The sequence below is a fragment of the Mesoplodon densirostris genome, chromosome 4 (genome assembly GCF_025265405.1).
Source record: "Mesoplodon densirostris isolate mMesDen1 chromosome 4, mMesDen1 primary haplotype, whole genome shotgun sequence".
NCBI classification, from domain to species: Eukaryota; Metazoa; Chordata; class Mammalia; order Artiodactyla; family Ziphiidae; genus Mesoplodon; species Mesoplodon densirostris.
In genome coordinates, this window is record NC_082664.1 from 134,047,964 (window position 1) to 134,071,535 (window position 23,572).

General features: G+C 40.0%; 1 protein-coding gene across 2 annotated transcripts in view; it reads left to right on the forward strand.

Moving 5' to 3' along the window:
• The window catches only part of MYO1E (myosin IE), a 208,231-nt gene that overhangs the window by 103,990 nt on the left and 80,669 nt on the right, over positions 1-23,572 (forward strand). For both annotated transcript variants that reach the window (XM_060097270.1, XM_060097269.1), the window contains exon 5: positions 20,105-20,192. In XM_060097270.1, coding sequence (XP_059953253.1) covers positions 20,105-20,192 — 88 coding nt within the window. The remainder of the gene's footprint in view (positions 1-20,104; positions 20,193-23,572) is intronic.

The following is a 23,572-nucleotide window of genomic DNA, read 5'->3' on the forward strand; positions in this document are numbered from 1 at the left end:
AGTCTGCCCGCCAATGCAGGGGATACGGGTTTGTGCCCCGGTCCGGGAGGATCCCACATGCCACGGAGCGGCTGGGCCCGTGAGCCATGGCCGCTGAGCCTGCGCATCCGGAGCCTGTGCTCCGCAACGGGAGAGGCCACAACAGTGAGAGGCCCGCATACCGCAAAAAAAAAAAAAAAAAAAAAAAAAATCAAAAAACAAAATAAATAAAAGGTAAATAGTACAGTATAAAAAGTAGAGCAACAGGAGGACCTTCAAGATGGCAGAGGAATAAGACGTGGAGATCACCTTCCTCCCCACAGATACATCAAAAATACATCTACATGTGGAACAACTCCTACAGAACACCTACTGAACGCCGGCAGAAGACCTCAGACTTCCCAAAAGCCGTGTGGCTAACAGGGTCTTGGTGCTCCAGCCGGGTGTCAGGCCTGAGCCTCTGAGGTGGGAGAGCCGAGTTCAGGACATCAGTCCTCCAGAGGCCTCCTGGCCCCTCGTAATATCAGTCGGCGAGAGCTCTCCCAGAGATCTCTGTCTCAATGCTAAGATCCAGCTCCACTCAACAACCAGCAAGCTCCAGTGCTGGACACCACATGCCAAACAACTAGCAAGACAGGAACACAACCACACCCATTAGCAGAGAGGCTGCCTAAAATCATAATAACTTCACAGACACCCCAAAATACACCACCGGATGTGGTCCTGCCCACCAGAAAGACACGATCCAGCCTCATCTACCAGAACACAGGCACCAGTCCCGTCCACCAGGAAGCCTACACAACCCACTAAACCAACCTTACCCACTGGGAGAAGACACCAAAAACAACGGGAACTATGAACCTGCAGCCTGTGAAAAGAAGACCCCAAACACAGTAAGTTAAGCAAAATGAGAAGACAGAGAAACACAGCAGATGAAGGAGCAAGGCAAAAACCCACCAGACCAAACAAATGAAGAGGAAATAGGAGTGTACCTGAAAAAGAATTCAGAGTAATGATAGTAACAATGATCCAAAATCTCGGAAATAGAATGGACAAAACACAAGAAACATTTAAGAAGGACCTAGAAGAACTAAAGAGCAAACAAACAATGATGAACAACACAATAAATGAAACTAAAAATTCTCTAGAAGGAAACAATAGCAGAATAACTGAGGCAGAAGAACAGATAAGTGACCTGGAAGATAAAATAGTGGAAATAACTACCACAGAGCAGAATAAAGAAAAAAGAATGAAAAGAATTGAGGACAGTCTCAGAGACCTCTGGGACAACATTAAACGCACCAACATTCTAATTATAGGGGTCCCAGAAGAAGACGAGAAAAAGAAAGGGATTGAGAAAATATTTGAAGAGATTATAGTTGAAAACTTCCCTAATATGGGAAAGGAAATAGTCAAGTCCAGGAAGTGCAGAGAGTCCCATACAGGATAAATCGAAGGAGAAACAAGCCAAGACACATAATAATCAAACTATCAAAAATTAAGTACCAAGAAAAATATTAAAAGTAGCAAGGGAGAAGCAACAAATAACATACAAGGGAATCCCCATATGGTTAACAGCTGATTTCTCAGCAGAAACTCTGCAAGCCAGAGGGAGTGACAGGATATATTTAAAATTATGAAAGGGAAAAAGCTACAACCAAGATTACTCTACCCAGCAAGGATCTCATTCAGATTCGATGGAGAAATTAAACCCTTTACAGACAAGCAAAAGCTGAGAGAGTTCAGCACCACCAAACCAGCTTTACAACAAATGCTAAAGGAACTTCTCTAGGCAGGAAACACAAGAGAAGGAAAAGACCTACAATAACAAACCCAAAACAATTAAGAAAATGGTAATAGGAACATACATATCGATAACTATCTTTTTTTTTTTTTTTTTTTTTTTTTTTTTTTTTTTTGCGGTACGCGGACCTTTCACCGTTGTGGCCTCTCCCGTTGCGGAGCACAGGCTCCGGACGCACAGGCCCAGCGGCCATGGCTCACGGGCCCAGCCGCTCCGCGGCATGTGGGATCTTCCCGGACTGGGGCACGAACCCACGTCCCCTGCATCGGCAGGCGGACTCTCAACTACTGCGCCACCAGGGAAGCCCCTCGATAACTATCTTAAATGTAAATGTATTAAATGCTCCAACCAAAAGACCTAGACTGGTTGAATGGATACAAACACAAGTCCCGTATATATGCTGTCTACAAGAGACCCACTTCAGACCTAGGGAAACATACAGACTGAAAGTGAGGGGATGGAAAAAGATATTCCATGCAAATGGAAGTCAAAGGAAAGCTGGAGTAGCAATTTTCATATCATCAAAATAGACTTTAAAATAAAGACTATTACAAGAGACAAGGAAGGACACTACATAATGATCAAGGGATCAGTCTAAGAAGAAGATATAACAATTGTAAATATTTATGCACCCAACATAAGAGCACCTCAGTACATAAGGCAAATGCTAACAGCCATAAAAGGGGAAATCAACAGTAACACAATCATAGTAGGGGACTTTAACACCCCACTTTCACCAATGGACAGATCATCCAAAATGAAAATAAATAAGAAAACACAAGCTTTAAATGACATTAAACAAGAGGGACTTCATTGATATTTGTAGGTCATTCCATCCAAAAACAACAGAATACACTTTCATCTCACATGCTCATGGAATATTCTCAAGGATAGATCATATCTTGGGTCACATATCAAGCCTTGGTAAATTTAAGAAAATTGAAATTATATCAAGTATCTTTTCCTACTACAACGCTATGCGACTAGATATCAATTACGGGGAAAAAACTGTAAATAATACAAACACATGGAAGCTAAACAGTACACTACTAAATAACCAAGAGATCACTGAGGAAATCAAAAAATACCTAGAAACAAATGACAATGAAAACATGACAACCCAAAACCTATGGGATTCAGCAAAAGCAGTTCTAAGAGGGAAGTTTATAGCAATACAGTCCTACCTCAAGAAACAAGAAACATCTCAAATAAACAACCTGACCTTACACCTAAAGTAATTAGAGAAATAAGAACAAAAAACCCCCCAAAGTTAGCAGAAGGAAAGAAATCATAAAGATCAGATCAGAAATAAATGGAAAAGAAATGAAGGAAACCATAGCAAAGATCAATAAAACTAAAAGCTGGTTCTTTGAGAAGATAAACAAAATTGATAAACCATTAGCCAGACTCATCAAGAAAAAAAGGGAAAAGACTCAATAGAATTAGAAATGAAAAAGGAGAAGTAACAACTGACACTGCAGAAATACAAAGGATCATGAGTGATTACTTACAAGCAACTATATGCCAATAAAATGGACAACCTGGAAGAAATGGATAAGTTCCTAGAAAAACACAACCTTCCAAGACTGAACCAGGAAGAAATAGCAACTATAAACAGACCAATCACAAGTAATGAAATTAAAACTGTGATTAAAAATCTTACAACAAACAAAAGCCCAGGACCAGATGGTTTCACAGGCGAATTCTAACATTTAGAGAAGCGCTAACACCTACCCTTCTCAAACTCTTCCAAAATATAGCAGAGGGAGGAACACTCCCAAACTCATCCTCCAAGGCCACCATCACCCTGATACCAAAACCAGACAAAGATGTCCCCCAAAAAGAAAACTACAGGTCATTGATAAACATAGATGCAGTATCACTGATAAACATAGATGCAAAATCCTCAACAAAATACTGGCAAACAGAATCCAACAGCACATTAAAAGGATCACACAACATGATCAAGTGGGGTTTATCCCAGGAATGCAAGGATTCTTCAATATATGCAAATCAATCAATGATCACATACCATATTAAGAAATTGAAGGATAAAAACCATATGATCTCAATAGATGCAGAGAAAGCTTTCGACAAAATTCAACACCGATTTATGATAAAATCCCTCCAGAAAGTAGGCATAGAGCAGACTTACCTCAACATAATAAAGGACGTATATGACAAATTCACAGCCAACATCATTCTCAATGGTGAAAAACGGAAACCATTTCCACAAAGATCAGGGGCAAGACAAGGTTGCCCACTCTCACCACTATTAATCAACATAGTTTTGGAAGTTTTAGCTACAGCAATCAGAGAAGAAAAAGAAATCAAAGGAATCCAAATCGGAAAAGAAGAAGTAAAAGTGTCACTGCAGATGACATGATACTATACATAGAGAATCCTAAAGATGCTACCAGAAAACTACTAGAACTAATCAGTGAATTTGGTAAAGTAGCAGGATAGAAAATTAATGCACAGAAATCTCTTGCATTCCTATACACTAATGATGAAAAATCTGAAAGAGAAATTAAGGAAACACTCCCATTTACCATTGCAACAAAAAGAATAAAATACTTAGGAATAAACTTAACTAAGGAGACAAAAGACCTGCATGCAGAAAACTATAAGACACTGATGAAAGAAATTAAAGACGATACAGACAGATGGAGAGATATACCATGTTCTTGGATTGGAAGGCTCAACATTGTGAAAATGACTGTACTACCTAAAGCAGTCTACAGATTCAATACAATCCCTATTAAACCACCAATGGTATTTTTCACAGAACTAGAACAAAAAATTTCACAATCTGTATGGAAACACAAAAGATCCCAAATAGTCGGGGCCTCCCTGGTGGCGCAGTGGTTGAGAGTCCGCCTGCCGATGCAGGGGACACGGGTTCGTGCCCCGATCCCGGAGGATCCCACATGCCGCGGAGCGGCTGGGCCCGCGAGCCATGGCCGCGGGGCCTGTGTGTCCGGAGCCTGTGCTCCGCAACGGGAGAGGCCACAGCAGTGAGAGGCCCGCGTACAGCAAAAAAAAAAAAAAAAAAAAAAAAAAAAGATCCCAAATAGTCAAAGCAATGTTGAGAAAAAAAAAAAAAAAAACAGAGCTGAAGGAATCAGGCTCCCTGAGTTCAGAGTATACTACAAAGCTACAGTAATCAAGACAGTATGGTATTGGCACAAAAACAGAAATATAGATCAATGGAACAGGATAGAAAGCCCAGAGATAAATCTACACACATATGGTCACCTTATCTTTAATAAGGTAGGCAAGAATATACAGTGGAGGAAAGACAGGCTCTTCAATTAAGTGGTGCTAGGAAAACTGGGCAGCTACATGTAAAATAATGAAATTAGAACACTCCCTAACACCATACTCAAAAATAAACTCAAAATGGATTAAAGACCTAAATGTAAGGCCAGACACTATAAATCTCTTAGAGGAAAACATAGGCAGAACAGTCTAACATAAATCAAAACAAGATCCTTTTTGACCCAAGTCCTATTGAAATGGAAATAAAACCAAAAATAAATAAATGGGACCTAGTGAAACTTAAAAGCTTTACACAGCAAAAGAAACCATAAGCAAGATGAAAAGACAACTCTCAGAATTGGGGAAAATATTTGCAAACAAAGCAACTGACAAAGGATTAACCTCCAAAATATGCAAGCAGCTCGTGCAGCTCAGTATGAAAAAAACAACCCAGTCCAAAAATGGGCAGAAGACCTAAACAGACATTTCTCCAAAGAAGATATACAGATTGACAAACACATGAAAGGATGCTCAACATCACTAACCATTAGAGAAATGCAGATCAGAACTACAATGAAGTATCACCTCACAGCAGTCAGAATGGCCATCATCAAAAAATCTACAAACAATAAATGCTGGAGAGGGTGTGGAGAAAAGGGTACCCTCCTGCACTGTTGCGGGGAATGTAATTTATACAGCCACTATGGAGAACAGTATGGAAGTTCCTTAAAAAGCTAAAAGTAGAACTACCACATGACCCAGCAATCCCACTCCTGGGCATATACCCTGAGAAAACCATAATTCAAAAAGAATCATGTACCACAATGTTCATTGCAGCTCTGTTTACAATAGCCAGGACATGGAAGCAACTTAAGTGTCCATCAACAGATGAATGGATAAAGAAGATGTGGCACATGTATACAATGGAATATTACTCAGCCATCAAAAGAAACGAAATTGAGTTATTTGTAGTGAGGTGGATGGACCTAGAGACTGTCATACAGAGTGAAGTAAGTCAGAAAGGGAAAAACAAATACTGTATGTTAACACATATATATGGAATCTAAAAAAATAAAATAAAATGGTTCTGAAGATCCTAGGGGCAGGAGAGGAATAAAGGCACACGTAGAGAATGGACTTAAGGACACGGGGAGGGGGAAAGGTAAGCTGGGACGAAGTGAGAGAGTGGCTGGGACGAAGTGAGAGATTGGCATGGACATATATACACTACCAAATGTAAAATAGATAGCTAGTGGGAAGCAGCCGCATAGCACAGCACGATCAGATCGGTGCTAAGTGGCCATCTAGAGGGGTGGGATAGGGTCGGTGGTAGGGAGACACAAGAGTCGAGGGGGTATATATGTATACATAGAGCTGACTCACTGTACATATACATGTATATGTATAGCTGACTCAGTTTGTTACATAGCAGAAACTAACACACCACTGTAAAGCAATTATACTCCAATAAAGATGATTAAAAAAAAAAAAAAAAGATGTTCCAGGCTCATCTTGTACCTTTTCTGCCAAGCCTTGGAATCATCCATTTCATCAAAAAGCCCTGGTTCATTTTAATGGGAAATAGTATTTAGAGACCATCAATCTAGTCACTAAGAGTGCTCACTACAGTCTGTTAACAGTGCTTCTTATTCTTTTCAGAGGACAAAGGCAAGGAATATTAACTTTTTAAGAAAAAAATGAAACATGAGTTCATATTGATAATGTCCAGTTTTTTGTTTTTTTTTTAATTTTTTCACCACACAGCATGCGGTATCTTGGTTCCCAGACCAGGGATCGAACCTGTGCCCCCTGCAGTGGAATTGCAGAGTCTTAACCACTGGACTGCCAGGGAAATCCCCCAGTTCATTTTTAAGATTATAGGATTTTTACTTCTTTGGTTTTTATATTTGTATCCCCATTTTTCTTACATTGAAAACCTTGATTCCTGATGACATTATTACAGTTACTTGCTCTATAATGTGTAGGTGCATAAAACTATAAATAAATAAGTATATATAAATGTATATTTATAAATAAATAATATATATTTCATAGTAAATAATGGGATAAAGCAAATAAAGTAATTCTGTTAATGCTTGAAGATAACAATACCAACATTATTCGTAGCAATACTGAATTTACTTAAAATTTTTTTGTTCTTTCTGTTCTTTTTTGTTCTTTCTTAAGATGTACAGTCAACATATTGGGTTTTAAAAGTCCCTTAAAATAATTCTTTTCTGTGTTATTAACATGCCAACTTGAACTACAGTTAGATTCATTTATTTCATGTTGGATTTTAGGAGTTTAAATTTTTTTAATTTTAATTTTGTTATATAATTGTATAAATCATTACAGGGCTCCAAAGTCAAAACTATAAAACAAAAACATTGAAGCTTCAAGACATAGACTTCATGACATCTTACCTCTAAATGTTTCTCTATGCACATCTAGAAAATAACGTTTTCTAACTTAGCCCCAATACCATTATCATAACTAAATAATTAATACTAACTTAATGTCATCTAAAGATAAGCAGTCTCTATGTAAATTTCTGTGATTGTGGCAAACTTGTCCTTTCTTGCCAGTTTATGTAAATCAAGGAACACTGGCTGCATTTGGTTATGAGTCATTTTTTTAATCCTACCACAGTTCCCCTTTCCCATTTTTTTTTTTTTTTTCTGTTGACTTGGTCAAGAGACCAACCCACTTTTCCTATAGACACCTTTTAGATTGGTCCAGTTGCTTCCTCATGGTCTCATTACTCTAATTCCTTCAATTTTCTGTAAATTGGAAGTTAGATCTAAATATTTAATTAGCTACAGGTGAAACCCTTTGGAAGGAACATTGGGTGTTGATGAGTTTGGTTGCTGAATTGGAAATGCTTCTGTTTGACCCCAAGTGGAGGTCACTGGCCAATAGAGAGGTGGGAGGTGTTTTCTTGACTTGAATTAAATGAGAGAGGATAGGATGAGTTTTCTAACATATTCCCTTGCCCTTTTTCTTTCCTCCTGGGCCCCTAGTGAGATGAGAAGGAAGGGAATGGTCTTGTTGCATGAGCTTCTCCAGTTTGGAGCTACTTCTTGTTTTTCGTAGCCCACCTCTTTCCCTCTCTTGGATCCCCTCAGTCTGTCCTGCAGAGTACACTTGCCCTGAAGCAGGACACATGCCCACTTCTAGGATCCTTCTTTCCAGTGTTCAGGTGGCAAAGACTTGAAGGCCCTGCTCCAGGGATTTCTATTGCAGTGTCTGTGGTTTAATATAGGAGATGGTGGAACAGGGAGCTGCTTTGACTTCTGACACTAACCACCTCACGTCAAGCCAAACTTCACACGTGAAAGGCACAGTCCTCCACAGACACCAGCTGCAAGGTCCAGGGTTCCCACCAACCCCTCAATTTCAGTAATTTTCTGGAATGACTCACAAACCTCCTGAAAGCACTGTGCCCTATGGTTACCGTTTTATTAGAGCAAAAGGATACAAAGCAGAACCAGAAAACAGTAGAGACACAAGGGCAAGGTCTGGGAGAGGTCCACATGTGATGCTTCTACGCATCCTCTCCCCGTGGAGTCATGGATGGTGTTTCCTCCTTCCAATCGTGGTGTGGGAGTTGACAGTATTGCCAACTAGGAAGTTCACCCAAGCCTTTGCTGTCCAGAGGTTTTATTTGGGCTCAATCACACACTGCCTGCATGACTGACCGGTAGTCTCCAGCCCTCCTGAAGATTTGGGCCAATATCTGTAGCCTCCATTTTCTCCATGGGTCAGAACTTAGACACGGCTTTCCAAAGCGCTTAATCATAAATCACTGGCCAATTCCCAAAGACCCCAGACAAATTTCTTTACTACCGAAGAGCTGTGCTTCATCTACTTTGAGAAAGTAGATTTGCTACCTCTGCTGTGCTGTGGTTCACTCTCACCAGCTCTGTGATCCTGGGCAGCAAACCTAACACTCATCTGGGCCTTGATGTCTTCACTTATGAGTGAACTGATTGACCAGATGACCTCTGAGGTCTCTCCTGGTTTGGGGGTTTTGGAACTCTTCCAAATAATGCTTGAGGGAAGGGAAGGGAGGGAAATGCTGTTCTGGGTAGAGAAGCCCAAGTTTGCAGCTACTGACATGGGAGAGCTGGGTGCTCATTCAGCTAGGGCTGAGTCCAATGCTGCCTACCTGAATGCACTTGTGAACAGAAAACAAGCAAAACCAATTTTCCTGGGGGCTGGAGGAAAAGTCTGCTCCTTGTTCAAAGGGCTTCTGCCGTAGCTGGAGAGACTAGGAATTTTTAGTATCCTTTAATTAGGAAATTAAAAATTAATGATGATCTAATCTCTCTGGTGTTCTTTTAGACTTTCACCTTCTGATTTCCCTGGTATATGACCTTATCTACATGATGAAGTGCATATGCTTTATTTTTTATTTATCTATTTTTAATTTTAAAATAAATTATTAAATTTTTGTATCTGATTTGTTAAACATTTTATTAATAATATATGTATATAAATATTTTTTGTTTAAAGCATCTGGCTTTAGAGAGAAATATATTTGGGATTTCCATGACAATACATATTTTATGCATTTTAAATCATGCTATAGAAGAAACTGAAATGAAGGTCAAATACATTTAAAGAAGTTTTTTAAAAGAAAATTATATTAATATAAAAAAAATTTATGATTTTTAAAATTGATGTATGATTGACCTACAGCACTATGTTAGATCTAGATGCACAACATAGTGATTCGATGTAGCTGTACATTACAAAGTGATGACCACGAAATGTGTACGCTTAGATGGGATAATGCAGCACATAGAAGCAATCTTATCAGTTCCATCCCAATCTTATGTTTTCTGAAGAGGTGGATACAGTGACAGGATGGACTGGCAGCTGATTATTTCTGGATAGAAATCAGTGTAACAAATTGAATTTAAAAAGAAAGAAATCAAGGAAGAAGACAAGCTGCTTTCTCAAGTGCAGACCTCCATCCAAGCCTTGGCCCTGAGTTTGTTTTTTTTCTTTTTTTTTTCGGTATGCGGGCCTCTCACTGCCATGGCCTCTCCCGTTGCGGAGCACAGGCTCCGGACGCGCAGGCCCAGCGGCCATGGCTCACGGGCCCAGCCGCTCCGCGGCATATGGGATCCTCCCAGACCGGGGCACGAACCCGTATACCCTGCATCGGCAGGCGGACTCTCAACCACTGCGCCACCAGGGAGGCCCCTGAGTTTGTTTTTTAATTGAAGTATAGCTGATGTACGGTAATATGCACAGGTGTATAATATATAGTGATTCACAATTTTTAAAGTTTATACTCCCTTTATAGTTACTATAAAATATTGGCTATATTCCCTGTGTTGTGCCATATATCCTTGTAGCTTACTTTATACATATTAGTTTGTACTCCTTAATCTCCCACCACTATCTTGCCCCTCCCCACCTCCCACTGATAACCACTAGTTTGTTCTCTCTGTGAGTCTGTTTCTGTTACATTCACTAGTTTGTTGTATTTATTAGATGCCACATATAAGTGATGTCATACAGTATTTGTCTTTCTCTGTCTGACTTGTATCACTTAGCATAATGCCCTCCAAGTCCATCCATGCTGCTGCAAAGGCAAAATTTCTTTCTTTTTTGTGGCTGAAGAATATTGCATTGTGTATATATACTACATCTTCTTTATCCATTCATCTGTTGATAGACACTTAGGTTGCTTCCATGTCTTGGCAGTTGAAAGTAATGCTGCAATGAACATTGGAGTACATGTGTCTTTTCCAATTGGTGTTTTTGTTTTTTTCAGATATATACCCAAGAGTGGAATTGCTGGGTCATTCTATTAGAGTAGTTCTATTTTTAGTTTTTTTGAAAAACCTCCATACTTTTTTCCACAGTGGTTGCACCAATCTATATTCCCACCAGCAGTGTATGAGGGTTCCCTTTTCTCCACATCCTCGCCAACACTTGTTAGTTGTGTTCTTTTTTTTTTTTTTCCTTTTTGTGGTACGCGGGCCTCTCACTGTTGTGGCCTCTCCCGTTGCGGAGCACAGGCTCCAGACGCGCAGGCCCAGCGGCCATGGCTCACGGGCCCAGCCGCTCCATGGCATGTGGGACCTTCCCGGACCGGGGCACGAACCCGTGTCCCCTGCATCAGCAGGCAGACTTTCAACCACTGCGCCACCAGGGAAGCCCCTTGTTAGTTGTGTTCTTTTCGATGATGGCCATTCTGACATGGGTGAGGTGATATCTCATTGTGGTTTTGATTTGCATTTCCCTGATAATTAGTAATGTTGAGCATCTTTTCATGTGCCTGTTGGCCATCTGCATTTCCTCTTTGGAAAAATGTTTGTTCAGTTCTTCTGCCCATTTTTTATCAGGTTGTTTATTTCTTTGATGTTGAATTCTATGAGCTGTTTATATATGTTGGATATTAACCCCTTATTGGTCATTTCATTTGCAAATACTTTCTCCCATTCAGTAGGTTGTCTTTTCATTTTGTCAGTAGTTTCCTTTGCTATGCAAAAGCTCTTAAGCTTAATTAGATCCCATTTGTTTATTTTTGCTTTTCTTTCCTTTGCTTTAGGAGACGGATCCAAAAAATATTGCTGTGATTTATGTCAGAGAGTGTTCTGCCTATGTTTTCCTCTAGGGGTTTTATAGTATCTGGTCTTACACTCAGGTCTTTAATCCATTTTGAGTTTATTTTTGTGTGTGGTGTTAGGGAGTGTTCTAGTTTCATCCTTTTACGTGTAGCTGTCCAGTTTTCCCAGCACCACTTATTAAAGAGGCTGTCCTTTCTTCATTGTATATTCTTGCCTCCTTTGTTGTTGATCAGTTGTTGGTCCTGAGTTTTGCAAACATGTACAGACTTGATTTGTCAAAATAGCTGGAGTTGAGCAGCCTCAGGTTGACTGACTGGCCAACCAGACTCACAAGTGAGTGTGAATTAGACCCCAGTTCATGATTTTATAAGGAGAATTCTGCCTGTGGTGGACTGCTCTGTTGATTATTTCCCTGGAACACAGTCCATGAGGGTTGCTGGATTACCATTAGAGGGTTGGATTCCCTGTAGAGGGATGATCACAGTGGCTAATGTCGTCATGTCATGGCCCCCACTTTTATCTGGAGAGAGTAGTCTGCTCCTCAGTAGTCTGTTTACTTGGGGAAAACCCATCGTGTCTGCTGTTGATTTTTCCTGTCCTGACTCCATGTAGGGCAACCCCTTTGTATTAACCTACACTTTGTCCTGTCAGCCCCTACCATGCAGTAGGTTAAGTTCTATCAGGAATAAACAGCCAGCATTTGCCTTAATGTTTCCCGAGTCTTCCTCAAGAGCTCACTGGCAGACAGGTCAGGGAGAGTGGCTGCCGTTGATGCTGATTTCATCCACTGTGCCTTGCGTTCACTAATTTAACTTTCCAGGGATAAATATCTCCCATTCCTGAATTGCCCTGTTCACTCAGTGCCTATAAAGACATCTAGGCTACCCTTCTCAAAATTCTCTTTCAACTGATTTATGGTGGGCCCAGGGCATCCAATATCTTTTTTCAAGCCCCCAATTTATTCTAGTTGAGCACCAAGACTAATCCTCCTGAAATCCTCATTCCCAGGCTGGGTGATCTGCAGATAAACCTTCAGGTCTTGCTGATGTCTTGCAGGTCTCTGAGCAGAGACACGATACCATGAAAGGCTGGTTCACAAAGACGAGTCTATGGGTAGAAAAGTGATGGGATCTTGAGCAAATACAGATATGTAGTGAGGTTATGAGGGCCTGACCTGAGTTGGAAAGGCAAAGAGGAAACTGATGTGTGACATTCCATAAGCCTCTGAAGGAATTAAAGGAATAGGAAGTGAATGTGGACTCCAGGCAGTGCCAAGAGAAAAACACAACAGCTGTAGCCACATTAGTATCATTGACAATGATGAGCACCTGAAGACACAGGTATCCACCTATGAGCCCAGTAAATGAGCAATCGAAATCTGCTTAACTCAATAGTTTTCTGTGCTCCAGAATCCAGAATTTGGATTTGTGTTTTAGAATTGCATATGTGGTAACTTTGGACCTATCAGAGACATCTATGCAAATTTACTGAATAAAATAATCATGGTGTGGGAAGAGAGGAAGGAGAAACGGCAATTTTTTCTCATATTCTCTACCATCTATGTATCACCAGACCAGACCTTGGCACTGTGGCCAGAGGCATTTCTGCAGCCCTTGCCAGCTGACCTCTGTAAAGACTTACAGGGTCTTAGAGAACATTTATGTGACAGTTTTATTGCTGCCATCAAAAGTGAATTCCACTTTTGGCCTGCATCAGTTCTTGCTGTCCTAGCACATTTAAAAAAACGTGATGTTGATTTGAGAGCATCACATTTGATCCAGTTTCTAATTTTTTCTGCTTGAAATATCTTAAGCAGTTGTTTTTCTGAAAAGTAGGGTGTTCTGTTCTTAATGTATACAGCATTTGCAATGTCTTGGTAGGTTGTATCCTGAATATGTGCCAAATAAATATTTTTTAAGAAATAAAGACGTGAGAGATCTTTTGAAGGCACATCAAAAGATTTGGTGACTGATTGAATATGAGAATTTTCATAGAGGAAAAGGAGATAGTTGTCACTATTGGATCTAAGATTTCTGAACTATCCTCTTCAAGAGATATTTTGGATTTGGAATCCCTAAGACTTGCAGGAGTAAAGATTAAAGATTTAAATAATTTTAAAAATCAGATCACTTCTAATATTTGGCTTATGTCTTATCTCTGCTCTGTGACTCAGCACTGTCAAGTGTCTCATGGATTCTCAAGCTGACTTCCTGTCTTTGATGTATTTCAGGAGCCTTTTATTATTAGCATTGGAACTCTTTTCTGTTTCTTTTGGTCCACCCAATTTCTTGTTTATCCCAGCACCAGCATCCTTTGAGGCTCCCTGTCCCACTGGCCTGGCTTTGGGAGGCCCAATTAGCTCACACCCCTGACTGTGGGGTCTGCATGAGGCCTGCCCTGTGGCTGTGGGTTTGAAGAGCTGGGGACTCAAATGTGCCCTTCTACCCCAAGTTCCCTGACCAGGCTTCGTCAAAGAGTGTTATTCAGGAAACCTGACTCATTAGCTCATTAATATATTATCTATAATCATAATAATAACCCCCTTTTAAGTATTTGCTTTGTATCTCAGCATCTTTTACTTATGTTATTTACAACCTAGTAAGCTAGGTATTACAACCCCCCTTTTTGCAGATCAGAGAACTGAGTCTCAGAGAGGTAATGAAACATGTTAAACGTCTCACATTTGAAATGTGGCAAAGCCATGCATCAAGCCAGGGCCGCCTGGCTCCCCTAGTACACTCTCTCCACTTTTCTCTGCTGCTTTGAGCCAGCAGGTGTCAGGTTGTCTGGTTAGTAACCTGTTACTGCCCATGGTCATGTGGTACAGTGGAAAGATCTCTGGGGTTGAGTCACGGGGTAGACTTGTTATTCTGTTCTGTCGAAAGTGTGTGACTTCTGCAAGCCTCAGTCACTTCTTCTGCAAAATGGGGATTAATACCTTAAAGGAAAACTATTGAATAAGGAAATACATATAAAAATTATTTTTAACTGTTAAGGAGTGATGTAAAATACCTGGTAGTAACAGTAAAAGGAATTGCAGAGCTAATAAGTAGCTGAGTTGGGGCTGAAACTTGGTGTTCAGACTAAACATTGGGTTTTTCCTATTGCATCAGGCTGGGCCAACGTGCGCATTGCCCCGGGGCCACTTTCTTGGCAGACCGTAGATGATAATTTTGTCCGCCTGACAATACTAATTGATTTGGAAGACATAACAGTTCTTTGTCTTATTCTCACTTTCCTCATTATGTTAATGAATTTTTATCATTTACTCAGTCGTGTTGGCATGTCTGTTTGATTTTGTATTTTATACTTTCAGCGGTTGCGTGTACTTGAGGCTCTATTTTTCAATGTCATCACAAGCTCTGACAGATCACCCCTTTCTCTCCAGCCCTGGAACCCTTCAGATGGGCAACAGAGATGCTTCACTTCAGACTTATTTCTTTCCCAGATCCAGTAGGGCTGCCAAGAAGGGTGTGTGTGAATTGAGTCTTTGGAGAAGTCTGTCCAGAATCTTCTTTGATGTGTTTCTTCTTCCCGATCACATCTTGTCTTGTGAGCACAGTGATGCAGGCTATTATTATTTGTTAGCTCCGACTGTGTGTGAGATAATAAGTGTTTTGGCAGAAGCCTTGCTTCAAGGGGTGTGTAACAGTAAAAACTCAGTAACTAAAAGTTTGATTATACTATGAACTGCGCTATTCATGGAGTTCTTTAGGACACTTTGTTGATTTTAATTGACTATCTAAATATAGACCTTCATCTGAAGTATAGCTCAGACTTCTGATTTAAACTATCTCAAGTCCTTTCCTAGTGATGCCACTCACTAGCTCTGTGTCCGTGAGCAAGTTGCTTAGCCTCTTTCATTAAATAATGGGAATAAGAATAGTCCCTACCTCACAGGGCTATTATCCAGATCAAATGATTGAAGCCCTTAGAGCAGTCCTTGACATGCCTTACCCACCCAGCAGACACATGCTACAGTGAATACATGTGCAAAATTTTAGTTTGCTTTCAAATCTCCTTTGGAATTGATGTTATTTCTCATCTGGACTCTTTTCAGTCACCAATATGTTTATCTTTTATAACTGTAAAATTAGAAATAAGTTTTTAAGCTATCTCTGTGTTTTTTACCCTTGGGTTATACCTTCTGAAATAAGAGTCAAGTTTAGTACTAATATGTCCCTATATAAAAAAAGAAAAAAGTCAGGTCTAAGAGAGTAGGACCCAGTGGGAATTTTCATAACTTCATTGTCCTATCAATCATTCATTCTGGGCAGGAATGCCGCCCTCTGATGCTTACCTGCGTGTGTGCACATACACACGCACACACACATACACACACGCACACACACATACACACACACACACACCCTCATTCCCCTACCTGGCTAACTTTATCTGTCTCGTTGAAATGTAAGTAGTGTGACTTGACTTAGCTTGTGCTTTTCTTTAGGAATCTTTTCCTAATACAAACTCAGGAATCCCTAAAACTGTACCCGTATCTCCAAGGTGTTATCACAGTGTTGGTGCACTTGCCCTCCAGGGCAGGAGACACATTTCATCCCAGCCTCGCCCTTGGCACAAGGAGGCACTTAGTGCATGCTGGGTAAGCAAATGCACATACAATTTTTGTTTTAAATTTTTATCCTTTCTAAAGTGCAAATAAATGTAAAGTAGGCAGAGCAGCATTTCAATTACATTAACTTGAACAGTTATAAGGGAACAACAGCTAGTGTGGTAAGAACCAGCAGAGATAAAAATTTTGAGACTAGCAAGGGCGAGGTAGGAGGAATGGTCGACCCTACCTATTCTCTGGGATACCCACCCCCAAATACGACTAAGATATTTTTACATTTGCTAGAATCAGTTGAACTGAATTGAAAACACTATTGATTTTTAAGTGAGGAATAACCTTCGGACTAAGAAAAACAGTTATAGTCTTTGAATCCAATTATTAATGTATCATTGTAAATAGCGACCCGCCCCCGCCCCGAACATTCTTTCCATTTCTTTGAAATTTTAGCATATGTTTCCATTTGTATAGTGAATGCAGTCAGAAATATTACATTATTTCCTATTTGAATTGATGTTTCCTATGAAATCTGTCTTGACTGCGTTTTACATTTGTTTAGCTGGTTCCCAGCCAGCTATATGAGAACTAGGGAGTTTGTTAGAAATCCTTATTTCTAGGCCCTGTCCTTGGAGACCAGGATTCAGCAGGTCTGAAGACAGGCCCAGACATGGGCATTTTTTAAGTACTTTGAGGATTCTGATAGGCTGCTGGACTTCGGGACCACTGGGGCATTTTTCTAATTTTAAGGCACATACATTTCTAGAGTATTTTTTGGTCCACTTTAGAAGTCAAGTGAAGGCAATTAAGAAAGGCCTTCTAACCATAAACAAAGCAAATTGCTCTAATTGCTGTGAGATGCAAAGCAAATAAATTCACGTGTGCTGTATAATCTGTCTGATACCTTCACATTCTTTTAACATGGGTTTTAGTCCAGGGGAAGAAACAGTTTTTTCCCTGAAAGGGCCAATGTAATTATGGTTATATATACTGTAAGCTTCAAGTAATTATGGAGCACTCCATTCTTGTACCATATTCTGAGCAAATTACCAGCCTCTGATCAATAAAATTTCTTTTTAAGCATCTGTAAATTGAATCCAAGAAATGAAAATTCCGATCAAAGTTCAGCCATAACTAATTATTTTAAATATTCGGAAAAATATCAGTGTTACTGAGAATGTAGATGTCCTATTAATGTACCTGGCATACTTATTTTAATATATGAAATGAGTTACTTTCCATTAATCTTCCTTTTTTTTCTTTCAACAAAAGACACAAAATATTTTATGTCTGATGACACTACTAACCAAAGACACAGTGGGGACATTACTATACTTTCATTTAGTAATTGTAATAGGATTTATTGGTTTTTTTCCTTTTCTCTTTTACACACTCACAGCTTTCTCTAAGGAATTCTACATACGAAAGTTGTTTACTCATGACATAGTAATAATCTAAAGAAATTAATTCTGTTGATTGTCATTGTGATGTGCAATCCCACTTTTTCTGGAAATGCTGGGAAAAAATTCTGTTTTTTTTCTGTTCCTTTTTTTTTTCCCCCTTGGCCACACTGCACAGCATGTGGAACTTCCCCAACCAGGGATCGAACACATGCCCCCTGCCGTGGAAGCACGGAGTCTTAACCACTGGACTACCAGGGAAGTCCCATATTTTTTAAAAATATGAAATATATGGGTAACTGTCTCTCTCAAAACTTTAAACCTTAAGAGAAATCACATCAAAAGAAACAAGAATCGTCCAGATATCAGCCCCCCAACAAGTCAGAACTGTTTCTTTTTCCTTGTTCCATTTCTGTTCTTGTCCATACATTATTTTTACATAGTTGTAATCAAGTTATAGGTACAGTGTCTTCTGCTTATGTTGCCACTTAGCCTTAATTGCATTGTTTTTATATTGCCACATAGTTTTTTAACTATTTTAAATGTCTGTGTAATATTATATAGGCTGGTTGTACCATTGTACTCTTGGACTTTCCAGTATTCTTGAATGTTCACGTTATTTACAACATTATAAAATGGAGTTTCATTGTTAACAAACCTATGCTTCAAATGAGTGAGAGTGCATGTTTTGACCTTGGATCTAGGGTATGTATCTTCTGATTACATGGACCATTTGAACAGATAACTTCCTCATGGAGCTGAAATATTTATTATACCTACTTGTGCCTGTGAGTAAGCATGGCTCTGTAATCAGTGTGACATGTCATCCCAGGCTCATTGGCTTTCTACTTTCCGCCTTTCATACCTTATGAAATACCAGTTTGGTTTCTGTATTCATGTGACCTGGAAGTCAGGAGCTGAGTACTAGGATGCTGAATGAGTTGCACAGATGGAGTCAGACCTTTAGAAGTCCTCACAGAGGATGGTTCCCTCATTCTTCCCTATAATCTCTCTAATTAAGCATATAACATATTAGTTCAAAGAAATTCAACAGAGTTTTCTGAGTTTTGCTATGGTGGTGACTCTAATCCTCGTTTTGTTTTGTTTTGAAATAGCAAATTATTTCCAAATTTATTTCAGTTTCCTTTTGGGGATGGCAGCCACCTGGCTTGGTTGGACCCTAAGCAAGTGTTTGCTCTTTTCTTGAGTACTTAAGCAATTGGTAACAGTTCATTAGGTTGGGTGTTCACAGACTATTTGCTCTGTACCCCAAAATTCTTGATCACCGATAGCAAACAAAAATAGTGTCTTAGGAACTCACAGCAGCCTGAATTTTTCATGTTAAATTTCACCATTATTTTACATTATAATGGATTCCTTTCATCTAATTCTATCATGGAAATACAAGGCTACCAAGAGAGAGATGAGAAATCTGACTGACTTAAGCATGTTTTGAATTGAGGTCGTCATCACTTTAAGGGGATTTTGGGGGAAGAAACGGAGATTTTGGAGATCTGACTATACGGTATTAACAAAAGGCTTTCCCCATGCAGTAAGGCCACCAAACGGAAGTAGTCTTTGTTATGCAGGATGTGATTAATATTACCTCATCATTTAATTTTAGAACTTCTAAAATAAAGTTGCTTGCATCAGTTCAAGGCACATGGTTTGAAACCTGAGAGTGCCTACTTTTTCTTTTTCTTTTTTTTTGTGTGGTTTTTTTTTTGCGGTACGCGGGCCTCTCACTGTTGTGGCCTCTCCCGTCGCGGAGCACAGGCTCCGGACGTGCAGGCTCAGCGGCCATGGCTCACGGGCCCAGCCGCTCCGCTGCATGTGGGATCTTCCCGGACCGGGGCATGAACCGGTTCCCTGCATTGGCAGGTGGACCCTCAACCACTGCGCCACCAGGGAAGCCCCACCCCCCCTTTTTTTTTTAGTTACAGAAGAGATATGTGATTACTAAAAGTTTGGAAAATAATGAACTGAAAGAAGTCTCCCACGGTATCTTTTCCTTTACCAAAACCTCTGCTAATATTTTTCTTATGTGCTTTTTTTTCTTTACAGTTTTTTAACCCTGTTTACCCTGTTTTGAATCTGATCTATTTCACATAACACTACTTTGTGTGCTTTTCTCCCGCAATGTTTACAATCTTCCTGTCAGTTGTAATCTGTCTAGTCTGTCCTTCTGATGTTCCGTAATGTTCCTGTTCATGCTTCCTCCTATTATTGGGCATTTAGAATGCTGAATTGTCTGTCCGGTACACAGTGATGGTTATCAGAACCCTGGCCCACACAGCATGTTAATAGTGATCATACAAGTCATGGAGGTAACCTGATCCTGCTGTGATTTAACTTTCTCAACCAGTATTGTGCATTTTTTACTGAATTCCTTTCTGCCTGTTTCCTTTTGTTTTTGGTTTTGTTTTGAGGGGGTCTTTTCAGAGGAAAGGGAGCTGGTCATGAACCACTTCATAGGTGGGTATTTTTGTCTTTCTTTCCTTAGTGGTGAAAGTGGTGCTGGAAAGACAGTGGCTGCCAAATACATCATGAGCTACATCTCCAGGGTGTCTGGAGGAGGCCCCAAAGTCCAGGTGAGTTGGTGCTATGGCCCATTTTGAGACTTTGCGCTCTGGAAAAGTAAGAGGCTCCATTTGCTGTTTAAAAAAGATTTTTTCTTCCACAGAGAAGACATTGGTATTATAACCAAGAAACTTGAAATATGCAGAGAAACAGCATGTTATGGGCTGGAGATGCCTAATATGTAATGAGTATTATATACAATCGATGAAAAGGTCACAAATCCAAAAGTAAAATAAACAAAGGGCATGAAAGCCATCTCATAGAAAAGGAGATATAAATAACTCTTAAAACATGAAAATATGCTCACCCCCATGATAATAAGAGAAATGCATATTAAAATTACATTGAAAAACTATTTCTTAACTGTCAAAATGGCAAAAATTTTGTAGTATTTTAAACACTGCTGGTAAAAAACATAGGGGCATAGTCTGTCTAACACATTACTGGTAGGAACATGAACTAGTACACTTCTGTGGAGGGCATTTCGGCGATATTTTTCAAATCTATAAGCATGCACCCTTTGACTCATCAGTTCTGCTTGGGAGAATCTAACCTTTAGGTGTCATCAGTTCTGCTTGGGAGAATCTAACCTTTAGGTGTCCTGAAATGTATACAAAATGATATATGTGTAAAGATCTTTGATGTGACCTTTTTTGATGATGGAGAAGACTGGAGACAAATGCTCATCAGTTGGTGATATAATTTATGGGGAAATAATTTATGGTTCATAATAGACTACAATATTAGACAGCCATAAAAAAATGAAGCTTCAGGTACTGATGGGGACTGATCTTCAAGCTATAACATGAATTGCAAAAAGCAAAGTTCAGAACATTGCGTATAATGTGCTACCATGTGAGAAAAAGGAGAACACATATTTATAATATTTACATTTGTTTGCATATGTATAGCATAGCTCTAGAGGGATACATAAGAAATTGCTAATAGTGATTTCTCCAGGGAAGAGACTGGGGGAGGGGCATCTCTCCATGTAGAACCTCCCAAACCTTTTATTTTTTATGTCACTTTATTTTTTTGATAGGTAAGAGATGGATTTATTTAGAGAGATAACACATTCCATAGGCAGAATGCGGTCTGTCTTAGAAAGTGAGAGTGACCACGAACCTTTCATTTTTTGAACGATGTGAATCAATCTCCAATTCAGAAAATTTACAAAGATTTTAAAATGGAGAAAGGAAAGGAAGGAGGAAGAATCAGAACATTATCAGGAAACATTAGGAAAGGGGGGAAACCCAGAGAACGAGGACACAGGAGAGGGAGAAAGAAAAGGGGGGGGATTATAGTATGGGCAGAGAAGGGGCAGGTTCAAGAGGAAAGTATGAAGAAAGCAGTAGATGTAACCTTTCCTGTCTTGAGTTTTACTCGTTGTGGTAGTGGAATCAGCATCAGCAGGACTGGTGAAGCCCCCCTCCCACACCCAGAGAGCAGTGGAGGATGGCTATGGGGGCTAAGGTCCACAGGGGGCTGCTCATCACTGGCACAGACTGCTGGGAACTTTTTTTTTTTTTTTTTTTTAGAAATCATGATCCAAGGTAGATGTCACCCTAAAGATTAATTTTTTAGTTAGAATCATTTAATGTGATGTTATTGCCATACTCAGCTGTCGACTTTAAAAAGACACATCGAAATTCTGTTTATTATGGCTCTGTCTACTAAATCAATAGTGCTCCATCCTGTCCTGGGGGATCAGAAAGCTTAAGGCGGAGGCCAGTATTCCTTACACAGAGTAAAAGGGTCTTAGAGTGGCCTCCTCTACCAAATGAAAGGAAGATCTAGAGCAGCACCATCCAGTAGAAAGATGGTGCACGTCACATGCGTAATTTAAAATTGAATAGTTACAGTAAAAAAGAGTAAAAAGCATATGAAATTAACTTTTTTAATATATTTTATTTCACCCAATAGATCCCCATATTATTTCAGCATATAATTACTAATCAATTAATGAGCTGTTTTACATTCCTTTGTGTCCTAAATCTTTGGCATCCAGTGTGTGTTCTACACTTACAGCACATCTCAGTTGGGACTGGCCACGTTGCATGGGCTCAGCAGCTTCCATGTTGGACAGTGGGTACAGCTCTAGGACTTAGGTTGATATGGTACAGTCCACTTGCTTTTCTCCATCTGTGTGATCATACCCTGTCCATAGAAGATGGACATGGAGCCAGGAATCCAGGATGCTCTTTTGTGTATGGGCTGCTCCTTGAATTCACTCTTTCTCTTTTCCCCCTATATGCTTACCACATGCCACAAAATTCTGCTGGACATCTTGATAGTTGATGGATGGGTGGATGGATACATGCATAAAGATTCCCAGTTACAAAGTCAATCATGAAAGAGGGAAAGAGACAAGGAAGGGTCTTTCTTTTGTTCTGCCCCTACAAGAAGTTGAGTGTTGATAAATGGTGTAGGCATGCCTGGCCATCAGACAACACGTATAAAAGATTAATGAAGACCCACAAAGTCAAAATTAATTTTACAAAGAAAAGCAAATTTTATATGAATCCATGAGTTTTTAAAGGAGAAGCATGCTTAGAAGTATCTTTCTAAGCTTTGAAACCGACGTCCTGGTGGGACCATCCATGATTTACTCTTCCTTCCATTGCTAACGACGTGTGCTGGTTGATGGAATTCCAGTTCTCGGTCCTCTTCTGAATGTCCAGGCGGTGCCAGAGGAGCACTTTGGCTGTTACATAGTTAGTAGTTAGTGCCTTCATCTAGTCCTGTTTGCTGCAGGCGACGACCTAGTGGCCAGACTGCAGACGTTTAATGTTGGTTTTTCTCTTCCTGTTTTCCTAGGAGGACAAGGATACAGAGAGCTCTTGGCTTGAAATTAGTCAGTAGCTAAAGAGCACAAGCCAGAGACTTGTTATTTCTGGAACATGTTTAACCATAGCATGTGAATAATTAGAAGTACAAGGAATGACTCACTTGTTCAAAATCCTCTCCAACATCAACTCCTATCTGTTGAGCTGTCTTTGCCCATGGGGTGTTTTGTACTTTTCAGTCTGACATCAAATTGGGGTGTATGAAAACCAAATTCTTCCCCTCCAGTAGGCCAGGAATTGTTCCACACCATCCAGTGTCGACCCTTGTTGCTCAAGTGGGAAAGAACTGGCAAAACCCGCAGCACTGGGGAGCTGGTTAGAAATGCAGACTCTCGGGCCCCACCTCAGACCTACTGAATCAGCATCTGCATTGTAATGAGATTCCCAGGTGATTCACACACATGAAAGTTCGGGAAGCACAAGACTGTGTCTGCAGCTTTGTTTGGGGAGGAGAAACTGTTTAATTTCCCTCAAGGTGCCTCTCACTTGCAGTGAAGAGAGGGAGTGCGGGATGCAGTAGGTGGGGAGAGAAGTTGAGTAGAACG